The sequence below is a fragment of the Aotus nancymaae genome, unplaced genomic scaffold (assembly GCF_030222135.1).
Source record: "Aotus nancymaae isolate 86718 unplaced genomic scaffold, 86718_ANA_hifiasm-v0.15.2.pri h1tg000053l, whole genome shotgun sequence".
Classification (NCBI taxonomy): Eukaryota; Metazoa; Chordata; class Mammalia; order Primates; family Aotidae; genus Aotus; species Aotus nancymaae.
Window position 1 is genome coordinate 9,925,665 of NW_026988467.1, and position 23,367 is coordinate 9,949,031.

Here is a 23,367-nt window from a genome sequence, read left to right on the forward strand (position 1 = left end):
CAGGAAATGAAGGGAGCCCAGTGGTTTAGGTCTGAACCAGAGTGGATTTAAATCTGTGTGGGATTTAAATCTCATCACAACTGCATGACATTAGGCACTTACTTAATCTCTTCATCTTACTCATCAGTAAAATGGGTATAATAATGGCATCTATCTCGGAGGGCTGCTGTGAGGATTAAACAGGTGAATGAATGTACATAAATGTCTTTGCTTGGAGCAAGCACATCAACATTCATTAAATAGTAGCAGAATCTAACTCATCCCAATTGTAAAAATGTAGCAAAGATGATACTAGCATTGTGGTGGTAACACAGAAAGCAGGTTCTTCTGGTGGCTGCCTTTGTGGTAGTGGTTGGTTTGATTTATTTTTGTGAGGTCAATTTTGCTTCTGCAGAATCAGCTGTTCTCTTACAGAGATTATTTAAACCCAGAGTGTGTCACCATGGAGACAGTCAACAGTAGAGAATCCAAGATAGATCACCTCTCCCTAGAGGCTGAAAGTGAACCCTTGGGGCCGTTTTATTCTCTGAGGTTAGCGGGGAGCCATCTACTACCCATTCAGGAGGCCAGCTGGGAAGACAAAAAAAGGCATCCCAAACTCAGCAACTTCATAACACCTTCCTCTCTTCGTGAAACCTTAAACTGTGTCAAGTCAAAGAAACCTGGGGCAGCTCCTTATCATGTTTTTGACTGCAGTGAAGCCACAGCCATTCTCTACTCCAAGCTGGCAGATTGAGACCAAGTATTCAACAAGAGTGCTCACTGGAAACTGGGTGGAAGAGAGGAGAAAGGTAAGGAACCGAGAGAGGTTGGGCAGAGGGCTCAGAGGAAGGACTGATGGGGAGAGGCAGGAGTGAAGTTCATCACTATTTTCAGATGGAGGGCAGCAGATGATTGCATCTTAAAAATGTGGCATTGGGGTCTTTGTGCTGTACAAAGGATAGTTATATTCAAGCAACCACCAAGTTCCCTACTATATCTTTAAAATACTGTAACAGGGTGTCAATATAGTTGTGCCTCTCAGCACTATTCTCAGTGAAGTGTTTCTAGGCATCTAGATATTTGCTGTCCCTAATTCTTTTGTACCTTGATGTGAAGAACATTTGCTCTCCTTCTCCTGGCCCTTCCCAGAATGTGGTACCTCCTCAGGCCAGCTTGGCATTCTCTGCACTGATGTCCAGGGATGTGCTTGCTGCTCTCTGGCACCTTTCCACAATCTTGCCCTACCAATGCATTTCGATTTTTACCTTCTTTCTTTTTTTTGTTTTGAGATAGAGTCTCGCTCTGTTGCCCAGGCTGAAGTGCAGTGGCATAATCTTGGCTCACTGCAACCTATGTCTCCTGGGCTCAAGCAATTCTCCTGCTTCAGCCTCTCAAGTAGCTGGGACTTTAGGTGCATGACACCACACCTGGCTAATTTTTTGTATTTATAGTAGAGATGGGGTTTCACTATGTGGCCAGGCTGGTCTCAAACTCCTGACCTCAAATGATTTGCCTGCCTCAGTCCCCCAAAGAGTTGGGATTATAGGTGTGAGCCACCATGCCCGGCCAATTTTTGCTTTCGAACAGAACAATTAGGCTCTTGGCTTTCCTCTGTGTTATAAAGGTCTTTGGAAAATACTTTGCCTGAGTTGGCAAAGTTTCAAGTTGACATACTTGAAATTGAATATCTTCATTCGTGTTTGGCAAGACTGAGCCATTTAAATTTTTCAAAGGCATCTAGACTTCCCCATGTCTTCTTGGAAAGTGAGCAAGGAAAAGAAGGTGAAATAGAATTGTCAGCTTTGGTATGGAGAAAAGAAGGAAAGTTTAAAGTCTGTTTTTATGGAGAATGTTAGTAATCACCACCTCTCTGGCCAGATACAACCTTCGTTCATCATCAGCTACAACTGTACTTGGCCTTGTTTGGGGAGCAGGTATGTGCAAGAAAAATTCCAAAAGCAAAAAGGACTGGTTGAAAATACCTTCAGGTGCCCATGGGTGATGCAGTACTCAGGGACATTATGGGCTGGTCTCACACCTAAGAAGTGAGACTAAGCCACTGAGAAGCTCCAGGTTCTCATTCCCCATGGAAACATTAAAGAAAAAACATGAAAACGTTATAGGAGCTCTGGAAAACAGTCAAAGATACACAGCAGCCAGTCAAATGCCCAATCAAGAAAAAGGCACATCCAAAGTGATAGGAAATTCCATGATGTTTTTACTTATTCTTTCCCCACTACCTCCCCAGCACAGCACAGCATAGTCTGCATTTTAGGGTAAGTGGCAGCTCAGCTCCAAGTTCCCTCTTTCAAATCAGAGTGGGTGGAGCAACATTTGAAACTGCCTGGGGCTGCCTGAGGGATTGCTATTTCATCTAACTTGGAGCTCAGATGGGAAAAGGTGGCATGGTTCAGATCTCAGGCTGGGAAAAGCCATGGAAAGCAATGACAGGCACAGCTAGTGAAAGCTGCCAGGGGATTACAGACCTGTAAATACTTGGGGCAAGAGATTGTGGGTAGAGGAATACAATAGAACATCTGAAGTCCAAGAAGAAGCAGGGGTGAGACTTTTTCTTGAAAATTAAAACATTTAAAAGCAGCTGTGTATATGGAGGAATTTTAAAAAGCACACACAGGTCCAGGCAAGATGTACACCAGAAAAGTCTTGAGAATGCTTTAAGCCTTCATGTTGGGCTGACCCCAAGACTCAAAACTTTACCTACTGGTTAGAAAAGGTCTTCCTTTGCACAGAGCCAGTCTACAGAGACTAGAAGAGTTGGCTGTTTTTCAAATGCCCAATTTTCAACAAAAAAATCCCTAGACATACAAAGAAATAGGAAAAAAAAAATGGCTCATCCGAAGGAAGAAAATAAAGTGGGAGAAGACTTGAAAACAGCTGACTTAAATATGGACAAGTAGCTAAAGGACACAAAGAACTAAGGCAAATAAGGAAAACAAGACATGAGCAAAATGAGACTATCAAAAAGGAGATTGAAATTTTAAAAAGGAGTCAAACCAGTTTTAGAGCTGAAAAATGCAATAACTAAATTGAAAAATTCAATAGAGGGATTTGACGGCAGATTTGAATAGGCAGGAGAAAGAATCAGTAAATTTAAAGGCAGTGAACAAAGCCTGTGGGACTTACGGGACACTGTCAAACATATTAATATATACGTTAAGGGGATTCCATAAGGAGAAGACAGAAAGGGGTCAAGAGAGTGTTTGAAAAAATAATGAATGAAATCTTCCCAAATTTCCATAAATACATAGATTTACATATCCAAGAAATTCAATGAACTCCAAGTAGGAAAAATCTAAAGAGATCCTCATTGAAACACTTTTTTTTTTTTTTTTTTTTTTTTGAGACGGAGTCTCGCTCTTGTTACCCAGGCTGGAGTGCAATGGCGCGATCTCGGCTCACCGCAACCTCCGCCTCCTGGGTTCAGGCAATTCTCCTGCCTCAGCCTCCTGAGTAGCTGGGATTACAGGCACGCGCCACCATGCCCAGCTAATTTTTTTTTGTATTAATAGAGACGGGGTTTCACAATGTTGACCAGGATGGTCTCGATCTCTCGACCTCGTGATCCACCCGCCTCGGCCTCCCAAAGTGCTGGGATTACAGGCTTGAGCCACCGCACCCGGCCTGAAACACTTTAAAATTAAAATATTGAAACCTAAAAACAAAGAGGGAATCTTGAGAGCACCATGAAAAAAGTAACTCATCAAGAACAATGGATCCTCAGCAAGATTATTAGGGAATTGGCCAGATGTGGCGGCTCATGCCTGAATCTCAGCAGTTTGGGAGGATAAGGCAGGTGGATTGCTTGAGCCTAGGAGTTCGAGATCAGCCGGGCAACATGATAAAACCCCATCTCTATAAAAGATAAAAATTAGCTGGGCACAGTGGTATATTCCTGTAGTTCCAGCTACTCAGGAGACTGAGGTGGGAGGATCATCTGAGCCTGAGAGGTGGAGGTTGCAGTGAGCCGAAATCATGCCACTGCACTCCAGCCTGGGTGACAGAGTGATAGTAAAGCCCTGTCTAAAAAAAAAAAAAAAAGTTATTAGGGAGTTTTCTCAGCAGAAACCCTGGAGCCTGGAAGGCCGTGGGATAATATATTTAAAGTGGTGATAAAAAAAAAAAAATACTGTTATCTGATATTTCTGTATCCCACAAAACTGTCTTTTAAAAATGAGGGAGAAGTTAAGCCATTCCCAGATAAACAAAAGCTGAGGGTGTTTATTGACAATAGACCTACCTTGCAAGGAAGGCTAAAGAGAATCCTTGAAGTTGAAATGAAAGGACATTAGACAGTAACTTGAAGTCATATAAAAATATAAAGTTCTCCAGGAAAGGTAAATATGTAGACAAGCGTAAAAGCCAGGATTATTACAATTTTGGAGTATAACTCCACTCTTTATTTTTGACAGACTTTAGAAGACAAGTGCATACAATTATAAATCTACGTAAATGAGTATGCATTATATAAAGATGTGATTTGTGACTTCAACAACATAAAGCAGAGGGAGGCAGAGCCATAACAAGAGTAGAGTTTTGGTATGCAATTTAAGTTGGTCACAATATTTTTCTTTTTTTTTAAAGATGGGGTTTCACCCCATGATGGCCAGGCTGGTCTTGAACTCCTGACCTCAGGTGATCCACCCACCTTGACCTCCCAAAGTGCTAGGATTACAGGTGTGAGCCACCACACCCGGCCAAGTTGGTCACAATTTAAAATATGTTGTTATAACTGTAGAACATTGTATATTATCCCCATGGTAACTACAAAGAAAATGACTATCAAATATTCACAAAAGAAATAATAAGGGAATCAAAACGTGCCCCTCAAAAATAAAACACAAAAGAAGACAGTAAGAGCAAATAAGGGAGCAAAATCTACAAGACGTACAGAAAACACATACGAAAATGGCAAAAGGAAGTCCTTCCCTATCAGTAGTCACTTTTCAATGTAAATGAATTAAACTTCCCAATAAAAGGCAAACATTAGCAGAGAGATTTATAAAACAGGATCCAACCATATGCTGCCTGCAAGAGACTGACTATAGATGGAAGTACACATGTAAGTTGAAAGTGAAAGGAAGCAGAGATATTTTGTGCAATTAGTGCCAGAAGGGAGCAGGTATGGCTTGTATCAGACAAAGTAGGCTTTAAGTTAAAAACTATTATGAGACAAAGAGAGACGTTATATATTGACAAAAGGGCCAATTCACCAAGAAGAAGGTATAATAATTACACATGTATATACACCAAACATTAGAGCTCTGAATTATATGAAGCAAAAATGGACAGAATTGAAGGGAGAAATAGATGACTCTACAATAATAGTAGGGTACTTCAATACCCCACTTTTAATACTGGATAAAAAAACACAGAAAATCAAGAAGGAAATTGAGGCCTTGAACAACCCTATGGACCAATTGGATCTGACAGATACTCCACCCAACAAAGACAGAATACACGTGGTTTTTTTTGTTGTTTTTTTGTTTTCTCTCAAGTTCATATGGAATATTATCCAGGATACACCATATGTCAGACTACAAAACAAGTTTTAGTAAATTTTAAAGATTAAAATCATACAAAGTATATTTTCTGGTCACAAATGAAATGAACCTAAAAATCAATAGCAGAAGAAATACTGAAAAATCCACAAATACGTGGAAATTAAACAACACACTGTTAAAAAAATCAGTAAATAAAAAAAATCACACGAAAATTAGAAAATATCTTGAGACAAATGATAATGAAAATACAACATACCAAAACTTATGAGATGCAGTGAAAATGCTGTTAAGAGGGAAATTTACAGCTGTAAGCACATTAAAAAAGAAGAAATATCTCAAATTAACAACCTAACTTTACACTTTAAGGAAATAGAAAAAAAAGAACAAACTAGATGCAAAGCTAGCAGAAGGAAGGAGATTAAAGATTTAGAGAAAAATAAAATAGGAAATAGAAAAACAACAGAAAAAAATCAACAAAACTGAGTTGGGGCCAGGCATGGTGGCTCACGCCTATAATCCTAGCACTTTGGGAGGCCGAGGCAGGTGGATCATCTGAGGTCAGGAGTTCAAGACCAGCCTGGCCGTATAGTGAAACTCAGTCTCTACTAAAAATACAAAAATTAGCCGGGCATCATGGTGCATGCCTGTAATCCCAGCTACTCGGGAGGCTGAGGCAGGAGAATTGCTTGAACCTGGGAGGTGGAGGTTTCAGTGAGCCAAGATTATACCACTGCACTCCAGCCTGGGTGATAGAGCGAGACTCCATCTCAAAACAAACAAACAAGCAAACAGAATAATTTACAAATCTTTATCTATATTGACTAAAGGAAAAAAAAAAGAGAATAGATGCAAGTAACTAAAATTGGAAATGAAAAGTGTAAAAGAACTACCAACTTTTGGCCGAGTGTGCTGGCTCACGCCTGTAATCCAAGCCCTTTGGAGGCCAAGGCGGGCGGATCACCTGAGGTCGGGAGTTCAAGACCAGCCTGACCAACATGGTGAAACCCTGTCTTTAAAAAAAATAAATAAATAAAAATAAAAAGAGAACTACCAACTTTTTTCTGACATAAAAAGATAACAGGAGAGTACTGTGAACAATTTATGCCAAAAAATTGGATAACTTGTATAATTCTCCATGAAATGGAGAAATTCCAAGAAATATACAATTTATCAACACTGAATTATAAAGAAATAGAAAGTCTGAATAGATCGATAATTAGTGAAGAGATTGAATTAGTAATCAAAAACCTCCCAACAAAGGAAAGCCAATGGCTTCAGTGGTGAATTCTAACAAATATTTTAGAAAGAATGAACATCAGTCCTTCTCAAATGCTTCCAAAATATCAGAGGAGGAAACATATTCTAACTCGTTTTATGAGGCAGCTTTGCGCTGATACTAAAGACAAAGACATTACAAGAAAAGAAAACGACAAACCAATATTCCTAATGAATATTGATGCAAAAATTCCCAAGTAAATAATAGAAAACCCAATTCAATATTATATTAAAAGGGTTATATACACCATGATCAAGTGAGATTTATTCCTGGAATGCATGCATGGTTAAGGGCTGGGCATAGTGGCTCATGCCTGTAGTCCCAGCACTTTGGGAGGCCAAGGCAGGCAGATCACTTGAGGTCATGAGTTCGAGACCAGCCTGGCTCACATAATGAAACCTCATCTCTACAAAAAATACAAAAATTAGCTGGACATGGTGGCATGTGCCTACAGTCCCAGCTAATCAAGAGACTGCGGCGTGAAAATGGCTTGAACCTGGGAGGTGGAGGTTGCAGTGAGCCGAGATCTCACCACTGCACTCCAGCCTGGCTGATTGTCTCCAAATAAAAATAAAGTTCAATATATAAAAATTAACCAATATTCTAGAATGAAGGAAAAAAACTACATGATCATCACAATGTAGAAAATGCATTTGACAAAGTTAAACTTCTTTAGATAAAAAAGGTATTTGACAAACTAGACATAGAAGGAAACTGCCTCAACATAGTGACAAAAACCCAGAGCTGACATAATACTTGATGGTGAAGATTGAAAGCTTTTCCTTTAAGATTAGGAATAAGACAAAGATGCCAACTTTTGCCACTTTTATTCAACATAGTACTGGAAGGTCTAGCCAGAACAATTAGGAAAGAAATGCTTCCAGATTGGAAAGGAAAAAGTAAAATTAACTCTTTTTGCAGATGGCATGATTTTATATATAGGAAACCCCAAAGATCACACACACGTGCGCGAACACACACAAACTGTTAGAATTAATAAATGAGTTTAGACAAAACTCGGTTGTGTTTGTAAACACTAACAATGAGCTCTGAAAAGGAAATTAAGAAAACAATTCCATTTACAGTAACATCAAAAAATAAAGTACTTAAGAGTAGGTTTGCCAGGCGTGGTGGCTCACGCCTGTAATCCCAGCACTTTGGGAGGCTGAGGCGGGTGGATCACGAGGTCAAGAGATCGAGACCATCCTGGCCAACTTGGTGAAACCCCGTCTCTACTAAAAATACAAAAAAAAAAAAAAAAAAAAAAATTAGCTGGGTGTTGTCCCAGCTACTTGGGAGGCTGAGGCAAGAGAATTGATTGAACCTGGGAGGCGGAGGTTGCAGTGAGCCGAGATCTCACCACTGCACTCCAGCCTGGTGCCTGGCAACAGAGCAAGACTCTGTCTCAAAAAAAAAAAAAAAAAAAAGAGTAGGTTTAACCAAGGAGATGAAAGACTTATATACACTGAACACTACAAAACACTGCTGAAAAAAATAAAGAGGTCATAAATAAGTGGAATAACACCCTGGTTTATGGATGGAAGACTTAATATTGTTAAGATATCAATACTACACAAAGCTATCTACAAATTCAATGCAATCAAAACCCCAGTAAAGTTTTTTTTTTCAGACATAAAATCCATCCTAAAATTCATATAAAATCTCAAGAGGCTCCAAATGGTCAAAACAATCTTGAAAAAGGAGAACAAAGTTGGAAGACTCTCATTTCTTGGTTTCAAAACTTACTAAAAGCTACAGTAATCAAGACCGTGTGATACTGGCATACAGACAGATACACAGACCTATAGAACAAAAGAGACGGCCTGGAAAGAAACACTCGTATGTTTGGTCAAATGACCCCTGACAAGGATGCTAAAACCATTCAATGGGGGAAAAGGACAATCTCTTAAACAAATGGCATTGAGGCCGGGCGTGGTGGCTCACGTCTGTAATCCCGGCACTTTGGGAGGCCGAGGCGGGTGGATCACGAGGTCAAGAGATCGAGACCATCCTGGTTAACATGGTGAAACCCTGTCTCTACTAAAAATACAAAAAATTAGCTGGGCATGGTGGTGCATGCCTGTAGTCCCAGCTACTCAGGAGGCTGAGGCAGGAGAATTGCCTGAACCCAGGAGGCGGAGGTTGCGGTGAGCCGAGATCGCGCCATTGCACTCCAGCCTGGGTAACAAGAGCGAAACTCCGTCTCAAAAAAAAAAAAACAAATGGCGTTGAGTAAAGTGGATATCTATGTGCAAAAAAATAAAGTTAGAACCTTCCCTAACTCCCTATACAAAACAACTCGAAGTGGATTACAGACCTAGATGAGACCTAAAACTACAAAACTCTTAAAAGAAAACATAGGGGGCTGGGTGTGGTGGCTCATGCCTGTAATCCCAGCACTTTGAGAGGCTGAGGTGGGAGGACTGCTTGAGGCAAGGAGTTCAAGACCAGCCTGGGCAATATAGCAAAATCCCATCTCTATTTCTCTTAATTAAATAAAAAAAGAAGAAAACATAGGGAAAAAGTCTCATGACATTGACTTCAGCAAGAATTTCTTGATATGACACCAAAAGCACAGGCAACACAAGGAAAAAATAATCAAGTGGACTTCATCAAAACAAAAAACTTTTGCCTCAAAGGACACTGTCGACAGAGTAAATGACAAGCAGTGGAGTGGGGGAGAATATTTGCAAATGATCTATCTGATAACGGACTAATATCCAGAATATGTAAAGGGCTTCTGTAACTCAACAACAACAAAAGACAAGCAACCTGATTAAAAAATGGCAAAGGACCTGAATAGATACATCTCCAAAGAAGATGTACGAATGGCCAGTAAACACATAAGCATAGTCAGCCTCACTGATTATTAGGGAAATGCAAATCAAAACCACAACGAGATACCACTTCACCCTTTAGTGTGACTAGTATCAAAAAACAGAAAATACCAAGTGTTGGTGAGGATGTGAAGAAATGGGAACCCTTGCACCCTGCTGGTGGGAACGTAAAATGGTACCGCCGCTGTGGAAAACAATATGGCAGTTCCCCAAAGAATTAGACGTAGAATCACCACGTGATCCAGCAATTACACTTCTGGTTGTATGCCCAAAAGAATGGAAAGCAGGAACTCAAAAAGGTATTTGTACACTCACGTTAAAAGTAACTATTCCAGTGGCCAAAAGTGCACGTAACCCGAATGCCCACTGATGGATGAACAGATAAACAAAATGTGGTGGAAGTATACAATGGAAGAGAATCAACCTTAAAAGGAAAACTCCGACACATGCTATCCAATGGACGGATTTTGAAGACATTATACTAAGTGAGATGAGACGGACACAAAAGGACAAATACTGTCTGATTCTACTTACATGGAGTGCCTATTACAGGCAAGATCATAGGAACAGAGAGTAGAATGATGATTGCCAGCAGCTGCAGGGAAAGGAGGATGGAGAGTTAGTGTCTAGTGGTCACAGAGTTTGAGTTTTGCAAGGGAAGCAGACTTCTGAGAAGGATGGTGGTGATGACTGCACACCAGTGTGAGCGCCACTGAACTGTAGAGTTGCAAATGGCTAAAATGATAAATTTTATGTTGAATACATTTTACCATATTAAACTTTAAGAAAATGAATTAGAGAACAAAATATAATTTGTAAAGTGAGGGAGTTAAGGCCAGGCACAGTGGCTCACACCTGTAATCCCAGCACTCTGGGAGGCCGAGGCAAGCAGATCATGAGGTCAAGAGATCGAGACCATTCTGCCCAACATGGTGAAACTCCGTCTCTACTAAAAATATGAAAATTAGCTGGGTGTGGTGGTGTGCGCCTGTAGTCCCAGCTACTCGGGAGGCTGAGGCGGAAGAATCGCTTGAATCTGGGAGGCAGAGGTTGCAGTGAGCCGAGATCAGGCCACTGCACTCCAGTCTGGTGACAAAGTGAGACTCTATCTCAAAAAAAAAATAAAAAAAAAAGTGAAAGGACTGGAAAGAATGAGGAACAAAGAAGAAAAAGAAACGGAGGAGGCCAAGGAGAGACAAGAGCAGGGAGAGAGATGAGAAAGGGCAGGTGGGGACCATGAGAAGGTGGCCAGGGGAGCCAATGACAGCTCTTCCCCGGGTGCCAGATGGAAGGCTCCCAGTCCCGGGCCAGCTCTTTTCATGTGTCGGGCAGGACATCCTGGGGTTGGTATTTACCATTTCAATACCCATCTTCTGATGGCCCAGGAGGTAAGTGGACCCAGCAGGAGTTTGAGAAGTGGCCTCTCAGAGGTTTGCCTGAATATTTGGTCTTTTCCAGTTCACCAGAGACACTGACGAGACACCCCAATCCGTTCACAGAAAAGAATACGTCCCCTTCCCAGACCACAGATCCGACCAGATCTCCAGGTGGTACGGGAAAAGGAAAGTTGAGGTAAGAGGGAGTGGCATCTGGGACACTCAGGCCTGGACCCCACCCAAAGCTCAGGGGACACCAGCCAGCGTCTTATAGGTTCAGCACCCTCTGGGGAAAACAGGAGTAGTCTCATTAATACCCTCCCAGCCCAGGGGCTGCAGATAGCACTGACCCATAATTACCTGTGTGGGCGGATGATCTGTTTAATCTCAAACTGGTAGCATTCCCTCCAACCTGTATCCCAGCACCTGGATCACTCTTCCAACAGAATATAGGCAAAGAATGGGAGAAACAACAACAAAACGGTGAATGGTGCATATAGTCAGGAATCGCATAAGGCACTGCAAAAGCAGCTAGCCGTGATATATTTGGACAAACAGTGTCTTGTATTATCCGTGCTCCAGCTTCCTGTTCTTTCGTATGAAAAGTCAAGCACTGTTCACACACTCTCTTTATTGACTGGGCACTTGTCTGTGGGCATCATGGTGTTACAGGTATTGGAAGCAGAGAGCAGGGCATTGCAACCTCGGGACATGCTCCCCACACACAGGGAGGGGCGTTTGAGACTATTATTATCTTTAGCAAGCCCACTAGTGAGTATATAGGAGACACTTATTAACTTGGTGTGTCACAGGCTCAGAGATCGTGGCCCTTCTGGGAACAGCAGTGAAAGTCTCCTCCTACATCAACCCCTGTGGGTAGCTCCCAGCAGGCACACCCTGGAGCGAACAGCTGTGCTCACCCACTGGGTGCACAGCTGTGCTCTGTCCCCACCACACTCCAGGAGTCCGCTTGAGTTGTTTATTTTGCCAGCCTGCTGCTCTCGTAAGTGATTTCTGCCTCCCCGCTCCCATCCCACCTGACTCTACTACACCTGCTTAACCTCAGGGTGGCAGCAGAGAGGCACGGAATAAGGTAGGGGACAACTTTTGGAAGTGGAGCATTTTATTGCTTGGAGGGACCCAAGAGATCACTCAGATCAAAGGCAGTTGTCTCTGGGTCTGTCACTTTCCCACACCTGAATGAGGAAAAAACCCAGGTACACAATAAAGACGGCAGGACCACACCCCAAACCAAGAGAAACTGCAAGAAAATTCCCGCTGGCCTCTCTCCCTCTCGCGCTGCTTCGGCACTTCCCTCTGTTGATGGGAAACCCTCCAAGTCACTCCGGCACTGGAAATACACTATGGGGTACCTGGCGATGTGGGTCTTGGGAATCCTGCTTAATGTCTGTGCCCACCCCCCTTGTCCCCTCTGGCATTGTGATCTGACTTCTTTATGGAACCACCACTTGAAATATTGGGTGCAGCTGGCATTTCCAGACCACAGCAGACACAGGCCTCCCTGTCTGCTCCAGACAAGAGGACAAGCGTGGAAATCAACATTATCCCCCCTTGTAAATCAGTGCAGTTCCCCAGGATTCCCTTCCAGGCCCAGAGGATTTTCTTAGGAAAAGCATTGCTTCAGGCAAACATCCCAGAGTAAGGAGAACATCACTTTCATTTCCCTGTAAATTACTCCTCACCAAAGAAATTATTTGCCTGGTTTCCAGCTGAGTGAGCCATAAATCCCGTGCAAGAGAAGGCAATTTATGGAGTGTTCTCGGATTCTTCCCACAGTAACAGATGGAAATATGAGCACACACGTCAGACTGGCACTCACCATCTTTTCCTTGCCCCTAGGAACAGGCTTGGATGCATAAGACTTCAGACAAATCAGGGTGCAATTTCAGATCACAAGTGAGGTAGTACTGACTCTTCCCATTTAGCAGGATGTCCTAGCTTTAATTTTTTTTTTGTTTACTTTAAGTTCTGGGGTACATGAGCAGATCATGCAGGTTTGAATGAAGCAACTGAGGTTCAAATGAGGCAACTGAGGCCAGTTATTGAAATAAAGAAATTTAATCGGCTCCTGAGCGAGGTTCTGCAGTTTGACACAAGGGGCCAGAGAAGTCGAGCTGACTTTCTGGGGCGTGGGGTTTTTATGGCATGGAGAACGAGCAACAGCAAGGCCCTCTGATTGGCCCTGAGGGAACCAGATCAGAAGCGGGGCGGGCCGTTGTTGGGTAACAGGTGGCTGGGCGGGCTTTCTGGTGCAAGAGCTGGCAAGGATTGCATTAGCCAGGGCGTGGTTGGCTTGGAGAGTTCCTGGGCCGGGCACACAGCAGTGGGAAGGCGGGGAAAAGGAAGGCCGGGGGGCATCAGGGAACCTTTTGGGTGAGGCTACCAGCCTGACAGTTACATAGGTATACACATGCCATGGTGGTTTGCTGCATCCATCCCCCCGTCAACTAAATTAGATATTTCTCCTAATGCTATCCCTCCTCTAACCCTCCACCCCCTGCTATCCCTCCCTAGCCCCCAGTCCCGACAGGCCCCGGTGTGTGATGTTCCCCTCTCTGTGTCCATGTGTTCTCATTGTTCAACACCCACTTATGAGTGAGAACATGCGGTGTTTGGTTTTCCGTTCTTGTGGCTTTAATTTTAATGTGTCACCGTAGCTCGTTCTAGGAATGAATTGACTTGGCATGGGACCGGTCATATAGAGAACTGACTGCAGCTGGCTGGGATGTGTTTGAAAGTGGGCTGCCCCAGCGTGGGATCAACAAGTGTGTCCCCCACGGGTGGCCCTGAAGACCCTTTGCCAGCCCACGGATGCCCACTCTCTCCATCAGCACCACAGACTCCTACTTGTCTGTGTCCTGTCTCCACCATGGCTAGGCAGATGCCTTGCTCCTATCAGTGACGAGCCCACCGTGTCTGTCCTTCCAGGGGCTCCCTTACAAACACCTGATCACCCACCACCAGGAGCCCCCGCATCGCTACCTGATCAGCACCTATGACGACCATTACAACCGGCATGGTTACAACCCGGGGCTGCCTCCACTCCGCACCTGGAACGGACAGAAGCTACTGTGGCTGCCAGAGAAGTCTGACTATCCCCTTCTTGGTACTTTTATAATTCAGGGTTTTCCTCTGTGTTGGTCTGTAAAGGTGCCTGGAGCAATGCAGCTGTACCAGCTTCATGCAGAAGGAACCACACAGGCGACCCTGGCTCTAGGAGAGTAGCGGGGTGACGTAGTAGGGGCTGAGTCCTATTGTCCCCTCAGGGCTGCCACCTGTCCTCTTCCTTGACACAGGGCAATCTTGGCTGTGTAATGAAGCCATCACCTGTGCCCCATGGTGGCATGCTTAGAGCACAGGTGGCAGGGAGGGACATCCATGCATCCTCCCTCCCAGTCCTATTTATTCCATGAATAATGACAGTAGTTCCCAGGGAGGGCCCCCTGCTGCAGTGGTAACAAACACTGAGGAATTTCTGGGAGTTGACCTTCCAGTGGGGAAACAGATAAGACACCATTGAAAAGTAAGAACACTTAAGATCACATAGACAATGACAGACAGGAATGTGCCCTAGGAAAAGAAACAGGTAATGGATAGAGAGTGAGGTGCTGTGTTTGTGAACCTCCTTTGGTTCACAAATACCTCCTTGGAAAAGTGAGGGATGGTCTTTGTTGAGGGGATAGTTAAGCTGGGAAGAAGGGAGCCATACAGGGATTGGGAGGAAGGGCATTCCAGAGGAAGAAACAGTAAGTGAAAAAGTTCTAAGGCAGGAATGGAGGAGGACCCTGTAGGGCCTCATAGGGCATGGTGAAGGGAATGGCATGTATCCTACCCACAATCCCAAGACTTGGAGTGCATTTTTGTAGGAGAATGCCTTGATCTGATTTACAGTTCAAGTCACGTCTACCCTAATGAGGACACAGAGCAGTGCCATCTCTTTGTGATCCTACCTTTTGATGCAAAGGGACATAGGTTGAAGAATGAGCTGCTGGTCACTCTGCATTGCTTTTGCGTGGGATTCTCCTCAACATCACTCTCAACGCACACAGCTTCTTTCCTGGTGGGGTGGGACAATTACTCGGGACCGGCAAGGCCACACACAACCACACCACAGGGCTGACTTCTCTAAGGCACCTGTGACAGAGCCTGGACTCCCCAGAGCACTTGGGAGGCAGGCCCACCTCGAGACTGCCAGAGTCTGCCTGAACCAATGCGCTCTGCAAGGCCCTTTCCCTCTGGGGCTCTGCCAGCCTCAGTCCCTGAGAGAAGAGCCTGGGAAACCTCCAGGGCCCATGCTGCCCAGTCTCATGGCCATTAGGGTAAGGCTCCTTCTCTGAGCCCCGTTCAGCTGGACCCTGGTTTCTGTTGCAGCGCCCCCTACAAACTATGGACTCTTTGAGCAGCTCAAGCAGAGATGGCTCGCACCCAAGGCTGGCCTGAAGCAGAGCACTTATACCTCATCCTACCCCAGACCACCGCTGTGCGCTATGTCCTCGAGGGAGCATGCGATCCCGGTCCCTCCCCGTCGCCTACATCCCGTCCCACACTTCTGAGAGCTGCCACCCCAGTAGCAGCTCAAATAGAACCAACTGGAGACCCACTGGACTTGCCAGACAGCAAGCAGCTGCGGATAAACTCAGAGTACAAGATCCAGCCTATCAGAGAGGCCCTCGGAGTCACGGTCTGCATTTGGTAGAATCTGTCCCCTCCTCAAAACCCACAGGCTCCTTTCTTTTCCATCCCAGAATTAAAGCTCTTTGAAGCTATTGCAGGGTTATGTACATGCACAAGACAGATTCAGATTGTCAGAGAAAACCGGAGGGGTCCTTAAGTTCCATGCTGTTGTTTCACAGGAGGGGAAACTGAGATCCAGAGAGGTAATGTGACTCCCTGAAGAGTCTAGTCCCATGATGATGGGCTGAAACCCATCATGAACACTCCACAGAATGGCCGAATGTGGTTCCCAGGCGGGCAGTGCTGCAGGGCTGGCGATGGGGAAGGACCCCAGCTTGTCTGTCATTGCCAGGGCAGGGGAAGGCGTGCTGTGGGGCTCAGAAGTAGGGAAAGACGCGTGGCATTTCCTCTGTCTCTGAGCTCTCAAATCTTTATGAGCCTGGGTAGAGGGGAGAAGCTCTGGTGAGTGATTTGGGAGTGAGGGTGGATCTCCTAGCAGAACTCAGGCATGGTCCTCACCCTGGATAAGGGTCCCCAGGTGTGGATGCTCAGTGCTCGCACAAAACCACCTCTTCACAGAAATGCCAGCAGACACCTTCGGGCCTCTGTGTGCTTGGTTCATAAGCACAGGTGTGTTTTGCCAGTGATTTTATACCGCAGACTGAAAATATGACTCCCAGTTTGGGAGCCTGAGTCTTTGCCATTGTTTTCACAGGACAGCTGCCGGCCTCAGGCCACCTACCTTACGGTCATTTTGGCACCTACCAAGTTCCTTCCTTAGTCATCCAAGTGTCCATGTAAGGACATCGTCTTCCATCCTGACTGAACGTCAGAGCCTGGCACAGGCTAGCTTCTCTGTAAATGTTTGCTGGATGAGTGAATGACGGGAATTGAATGAATGAGTTGAATGAATGAATGACAGGAGGAGGAGCCAGGGGATGCAGAAGGGTTGCTCCAGGAGACAGCTGCGGGGTGGAGACAGCTGCCGGGTAGAGTGGAGCTGACTGCCTGCACACCTCCAACATCCATCCATTCTCTTGAGCATCCACTGAGCCATGACTGGGTCAGGCCCTGACCTCACAGAGCCTCAGTCCAGCAGTCAGGGAAGAGCATAAGGTAAATGGCTGCAGGACAGAGAGGCGCTGCAGCTGGAGGCCCTGGGGGAATAGTGAGGGATCTCGGGGAGTGAGGGAGACCCAGGACGTGCTACGCAGGGCTGTCCAGTCTTTTGGTTTCCCTGAGCTACATCGGGAGAAGAACTGTCTTGGGCCACACATTAAAAAAAAAAAACCTAACACTGGCCTGGCACGTGGCTCACGCCTGTAATCCCAGCACTTTGGGAGGCTGATATGGGCAGATCACCTGAGGTCAGGAGTTTATGACTAGCCTGGCCAACATAGTGAAACCCCGTCTCTACTAAAAATACAAAAATTAGCTGGGCATGGTGGTGCATGCCTGTAATCGCAGCTACTCCGGAGGCTGAGGCAGGAGAATCGCTTGAACTCGGGAGACGGAGGTTGCAGTGAACAGAGATCATGCCACTGAACTCCAGCCTGGGTGACAAAGCGAGACTTCGTCCCAAAAACAACAACAAGCTAACACAACAGCTGATGAGCTAAAAAAAAAAAAATTGCAAAAAAAAAAATACCATGATGTTTTAAGTTAAGTTTACTAATTTATGTTGGGCCACATTCAGCCTACAGGCAGAGGGTTGGACAAGCTTGTGTGAAAGTAATTATGTCATGAGAGCAACGGGCAGGGCTTGACAGGTGATGAATGAAGAGCTGACCTATCTAGGTAGGGCCAGGGAGAATCAGGTAGGTCAAGGCCAGAAAGCTGAGGGAGATTGCCCCGCTGAAGGGACAGGTCGGGAGGGAAGAGAAGGCGGCTGGGCCATGGGAGCAGCATGTGTGAGGCAGAGGTTGTGGTGAGTGGAGATCGTGCCATTGCACTCCAGCCTGGGCCACAAGAGTGAAATTCTGTCAAAAGGAAGGAAGGAAGGGAGAGAGGGAGGGAGGGAGGGAGGGAAGGGAGAAAGAGAGGAAGGAAAGAAAGGAAAGGAAGAAAGAAAGAAGAAAAAGAAAGAAACAAAGAAAGAAAAGGAAGGAAGAGAGAGAAAGAAAAAGAAAGAAAAGAAAGAGAGAGCCAGAGGAAGGAAGGAGGAAGGAAGAAAGAAAGGAAAGAAGGAAGGAAGGAAGGAAAGAAGGAAGGAAGGAAGGAAGGAAGGAAGGAAGGAAGGAAGGAAGGAAGGAGCGAGCAAGCTGGGCCCACCCCCTGAGCTTCTGAATCAGTAGGTCTTGGGTGGGGCTGAGAAGTGGGGCTGAGAAGTTACATTTCTAATGAGTTCCCAGGGGAAGCTGGTGCTGCTGGCCTGGGTACTGAACTTTGGCAACCACGCCACTAGGCTGAGCTAGTCTAAATCTTTTTTGTTTTTTAATTAATTTATTTTTATTGATACTTAATAGCTGTACATACTTTTGAGATACATGTGACAATTTGATACATTTATATAATCAAATCAGAGTAATTGGGATATCCAACATCTTAAATATTTTTCTTTACACTAGGAACATCCTAATGATTCTATTTTGAAATGTACACTTAATATTAAATATAGTATCCTTACTGATCTATCAAACACCAGTTCTTATTTCTTCTAAGTGTATATTTGTACCCATCAACCAACCTCTATTCATCCACCCCCAGCACCCAACTGTTTCCCGCCTCTGGTAGCCACCACTTTATTCTCTATCTTTATGATGTCCACCTTTTAAGCTCCCACGACTAAGTGAGAACGTGCGTTTTTTGTCTTTCTGTGCTTGGATTATTTTACATAATGACATTATTTTACATAATGATTATTTGGACATAATGACCTCCAGTTCCATCCATATTGCTGAAAATAACAAAATTTCATTTTTTAGTGGCTGAATGATACTTCATTGTCTATCTATATATACCACATTTTCTTTATCCCTTAATCCATTTATGGACGCATAAGTCGATTTCATGTTTTGGGTGTTGTAGATAGTACTGCAATAAACATGGTAGTGCAGACATCTCTTTGAGATACTGATTTTCTTTCTTTTGAATATATGCCCAGTAGTGGGATTGCTGGATCATATGGTAGTTTTAGTTTTTTGGAGAACCTCCAGGCAGCTTCTATAGAGGCTGTACTCATCAATCTACATCAACAGTGTACCAGAGTTCTCCTTTCTCCATATACTCACCAGCATCTGTTATTTCTTGTCATTTCGATAAAAGTCATTCTAACCGGGATAAGATGATATGTCATTGTGGCTTTGATTTGCATTTCTCTGATGATTAGTGACACTGAGCATTTTTTCATATATTTGTTGGCCAGTTGTACGCCATCTTTTGAGAAATGTCTGTTCAGAACTTTTGCCCATTCAAAAATTGGATCATTTGATTTTTTTCTATTGACTTGTTTAAGCTCCTTGTTTAAGGGATGGACTTTCGTTCTGCACATGGGTATCCAGATATTCCTGGATATTCTAATTATTAATCCCTTGTCAGATGGATAGCTTGTAAAAATGTTCTTCCATTCCGTGGGTTATATCTTCATTTTGATTGTTTCCCTTGCTGTGCAAAAGAAGCTTTTTAGGTTGATGTAATCCCATTTGTCTATTTTTGCTTTGGTTTCCTGTGTTTTAAGGCCTTACACAAAATACTTTAACCCCAATCAATGTTCTGGAGCATTTTTTTCAAGTTTTTCTCCTGGTTTCATAATTTCAGGTCTTAGTCTTACACAAACTATTTTTGCCCCAACTAATGTTCTGGAGAATTTTTTCAAGTTTTACTTCTGGTTTCATAATTTCAGATCTTAGATTTAAGACTTTAAACCACTTTGACTTGATTTTTAAATATGGTGAAAGATAGGGATAGACTTTCATTCACACATGGGTATGCAGATTTTCCAGCACCATTGATGAATGAGACTGTCATTTCCCAGTTGTATATGGGCTTACTGCCTTTGTCAAAAATGAGTTGGCTATAAATGTGTGAACTTATATCTGAATCTGCCATTCTTTTCCACTGGTGTATGTGTCTATTTTTATGCCATACCATGCTGATTGGGTTACCATAGGTTTGTAGTATATTTTGAAGTCGAGTAGTATGTTGCTTCTAGCTGTGTTTTTTTTGTTCAGGATGACTCTGGCTATTCAGGGTCTGCTGAGGTTCCATATAAAAATTTTAGAATTGGTTTTGCTATTTCTGTGAAGAATATCATTGGTATTTTGATAGGGATTGCATGGAATTTGTAAATTGCTTTGGGTAGCATTTTCATTTTAACAATATTAATTCTTCTGATCCATGAGCATAAACTATCCTTCCATTTTTTTCTTATATCCTCTCCAATTTCTTTCACCAGTGTTTTATATTTTTCCTTGTATTAATCTTTGACATCTGTGGTTAAATAAATTCCTAGGTATTTTGTATTCTTTGTAACTATTAAAAGTGGAAGTGATTTCTTAATTTCTTTAACAATCTTTAAGATTGTTTGCTGTTGGCATATATAAATGCTACTGTTTTTTTTTTTTTTTTTTTTTTGAGACGGAGTTTCACTCTTGTTACCCAGGCTGGAGTGCAATGGCGCGATCTTGGCTCACCGCAACCTCCGCCTTCTGGGTTCAGGCAATTCTCCTGCCTCAGCCTCCTGAGTAGCTGGGATTACAGTCACGCACCACCATGCCCAGCTAATTTTTGTATTTTTTTAGTAGAGACGGGGTTTCACCATGTTGACCAGGATGGTCTCGATCTCTTGACCTCGTGATCCACCCGCCTCGGCCTCCCAAAGTGCTGGGATTACAGGCGTGAGCCACCGCGCCTGGCCTGCTACTGATTCTTGTACATTGACTTTGTATCCTACAATTTTACTGAAACAGACTTTTCATTAAAGTCTTTAGGTTTTTCTAAAGATAAGATCATGTCGTCCGTGTACAAGGTTAATTTGACTTCTTCCTTTCCAACTTGGATGCCCTTTATTTCTTTCTCTTGCCTTACTGCTCTGGCCAGGACTTCCAGTATTATGTTGAAAAACAGTGGAGAAAATGGCATCCTGGTCTTGTTCCAGATTTCAGAAGAAAGGCTTTCTTTTTTTCATTATTATACTTTAAGTTCTGGGGCACACGTGCAGATGGTGCAGGTTTGTTACATAGGTATACAGGTGCCATGGTGGCTTACTGCATCCATCACCCCGTCAACAACATTAGGTATTTCTCCTAATGCTATTCCTCCCCAATCCCCCCACCCACTGCCATTCCTCCCCTAGCCCCCCACCCGCCGACAGCCACTGGTGTGTGATGTTCCCCTCCCTGTGTCCATGTGTTCTCGTTGTTCAACACCCACTTATGAGTGAGAACATGTGGTGTTTGGTTTTCTGTTCTTGTGTCAGTTTGCTGAGAATGATGGTTTCCAGCTTCATCTATGTCTCTGCAAAGGACATGAACTCATCTTTTTTTATGGCTCCATAGTATTCCATGGTATATATGTCCCACATTTTCTTTATCCAGTCTTTCATTAATGGGCATTTGGGTTGGTTCCAAGTCTTTGCTATTGTGACCAGTGCCACAGTAAACATACATGTGCATGTGTCTTTATAATAGAATGATTTATAATCCTTTGGGTATATACCCAGTAATGGGATTGCTGGGTCAAATGGTATTTCTGGCTCTATATCCTTGAGGAATCGCCACACTGTCTTCCACAATTGTTGAACTAATTTACACTCCCACCAACAGTGTAAAAGCATTTCTATTTCTCCACATCCTCTCCAGCATCTGTTGTCTCCTGATTTTTTAATGACTGCCATTCTAACTGGCGTGAGATGTTATTTCAATGTGCTTTTTATTTGCATTTCTCTAATAACCAGTGATGATGAGCTTTTTTTCATATGTTTTTTGGCCACATAAATGTCTTCTTTTGAAAAGTGTCTGTTCATATCCTTTGCCCACTTTTTGATGGGGTTGTTTTCTTTCTTGTAAATTTGTTTAAATTCTTTATTAGCCCTTTGTCAGATAGGTAGATTGCAAAATATTTTTCCCATTCTGTTGATTGCCAGTTCACTCTAATGATAGTTTCTTTTGCTGTGCAGAAGCTCTTAAGTTTAATTAGATCCCATTTGTCTATTTTGGCTTTTGTTGCCATTGCTTTTGGCGTTTTAGTCATGAAGTCCTTGCCCATGCCTATGTCCTGAATGGTATTGCCTAGGTTTTCTTCTAGGGTTTTTATGGTGTTAGGTCTTATGTTTAAATCTCTAATCCAGCCAGGTGCAGTGGCTCACGCCTATAATCCCAGCACTTTGGGAGGCTGAGGCAGGCGGATCATGAGGTCAAGAGATTGAGACCATCCTGGCCAACATGGTGAAACCCCGTCTCTACTAAAAAAAAAAAAAAAATACAAAAATTAGCTGGGCCTGGTGGTGCGTGCCTCTAGCTCCAGCTACTCAGGAGGCTGAGGCAGGAGAATTGCTTGAACCTGGGAGGCGGAGGTTGCAGTGAGCAGAGATCGCTCCACTGAACTCCAGCCTAGTGCCTGGCAACAGAACAAAACTCTGTCTCAAAAAAAAAAAAACAAATCTTTAATCCATCTGGAATTAATTTTTGTATAAGGTGTTAGGAAGGGAACCAGTTTCAGCTGTCTGCATATGGTTAGCCAGTTTTCCCAATACCATTTATTGAATAGGGAATCCTTTCCCCATTGCTTGTTTTTGTCAGGTTTGTCAAAGATCAGTTGGTTGTAGATGTGTGGCCTTATTTCTGAGGCCTCTGTTCTGTTCCATTGGTCTATATCTCTGTTTTGGTAGCAGTACCATGCTGTTTTGATTACTGTAGTCTTGTAGTATAGTTTGAAGTCAGATAGTGTGATGTGTGATGCCTCCAGCTTGTTTTTTGTTTTTTGTTTTTTGCTTAGGATCATCTTGGCTATGCAGACTCTTTTTTGGCTCCACATGAAGTACGAAGTTTAAGGTGGTTTTTTCCAATTCTGTTAAAAAAGTCATCGGTAGCTTGATGGGGATAGTACTGAATCTATAAACTACTTTGGGCAGTATGGCAATTTTCACAATATTGATTCTTCCTAACCATGAGCATGGAATATTTTTCCACCTGTTTGTGTCCTCTCATTTCCTTAAGCAGTGGTTTGTAGTTCTCCTTGAAGAGGTCCTTCACTTAGCCAAAAGGCTGAGAAAATAAATAAGTAAAAATAAAATAAAATAAAATTAGCCAAAAGACCAAGAAAAGAAAAAAAAAGAGGTCCTTTACATCCCTTGTTAGTTGTATTCCTAGGTATTTTATTCTCTTTATAGCAATTGTGAATGGGAGTTTACTCATGATTTGGCTCTCTGTTTGTCTGTTATTGGTGTATAGGAATGCTTGTGATTTTTGCACATTGATTTTGTATCCTGAGACTTTGCTGAAGTTGCTTATCAGTTTAAAGAGATTTTGTGCTGAGACAATGGGGTCTTCTAAATATACAATCATGTCCTCTTCAAATAGAGACAATTTGACTTCCTCTTTTCCTAATCAAATACCCTTTATTTCTTTTTCTTGCCTGATTGCCCTTGCCAGAACTTCCAATAAATACTATGTTGAATAGGAGTGGTAAGAGAGGGCATCCTTGTCTTGTGCCAGTTTTTTTTTTTTTCATAACATTCTTGG

General features: G+C 43.4%; 1 protein-coding gene across 2 annotated transcripts; it reads left to right on the forward strand.

Annotated features, from left to right (window-relative positions):
- Positions 1-680: 680 nt before the first annotated feature.
- Positions 681-15,567, forward strand: CFAP107 (cilia and flagella associated protein 107). Of its 2 annotated transcripts, XM_012473607.2 has the most exons (4): positions 681-791; positions 11,076-11,189; positions 13,943-14,120; positions 15,386-15,567. In XM_012473607.2, the coding sequence occupies exons 1-4, from the start codon at positions 681-683 to the stop codon at positions 15,565-15,567; spliced, it is 585 nt and encodes a 194-aa protein (XP_012329030.1). The 2 variants fall into 2 exon arrangements, with proteins under 2 accessions (XP_012329030.1, XP_021525596.1); XM_021669921.2 differs by lacking the exon at positions 11,076-11,189.
- The last annotated feature ends 7,800 nt before the right edge of the window (positions 15,568-23,367 follow it).

What these genes read in the sequence shown, in the direction of transcription:
- CFAP107 (XM_012473607.2), top strand. Translation starts at nt 681, where the DNA reads ATGTTTTTGACTGCAGTGAAGCCACAGCCATTCTCTACTCCAAGCTGG. An exon ending in GGGTGGAAGAGAGGAGAAAG is followed by an intron (nt 792 to 11,075) that starts GTAAGGAACCGA and finishes GGTCTTTTCCAG; the next exon opens with TTCACCAGAGACACTGACGA. An exon ending in GTCTGACTATCCCCTTCTTG is followed by an intron (nt 14,121 to 15,385) that starts GTACTTTTATAA and finishes TTTCTGTTGCAG; the next exon opens with CGCCCCCTACAAACTATGGA.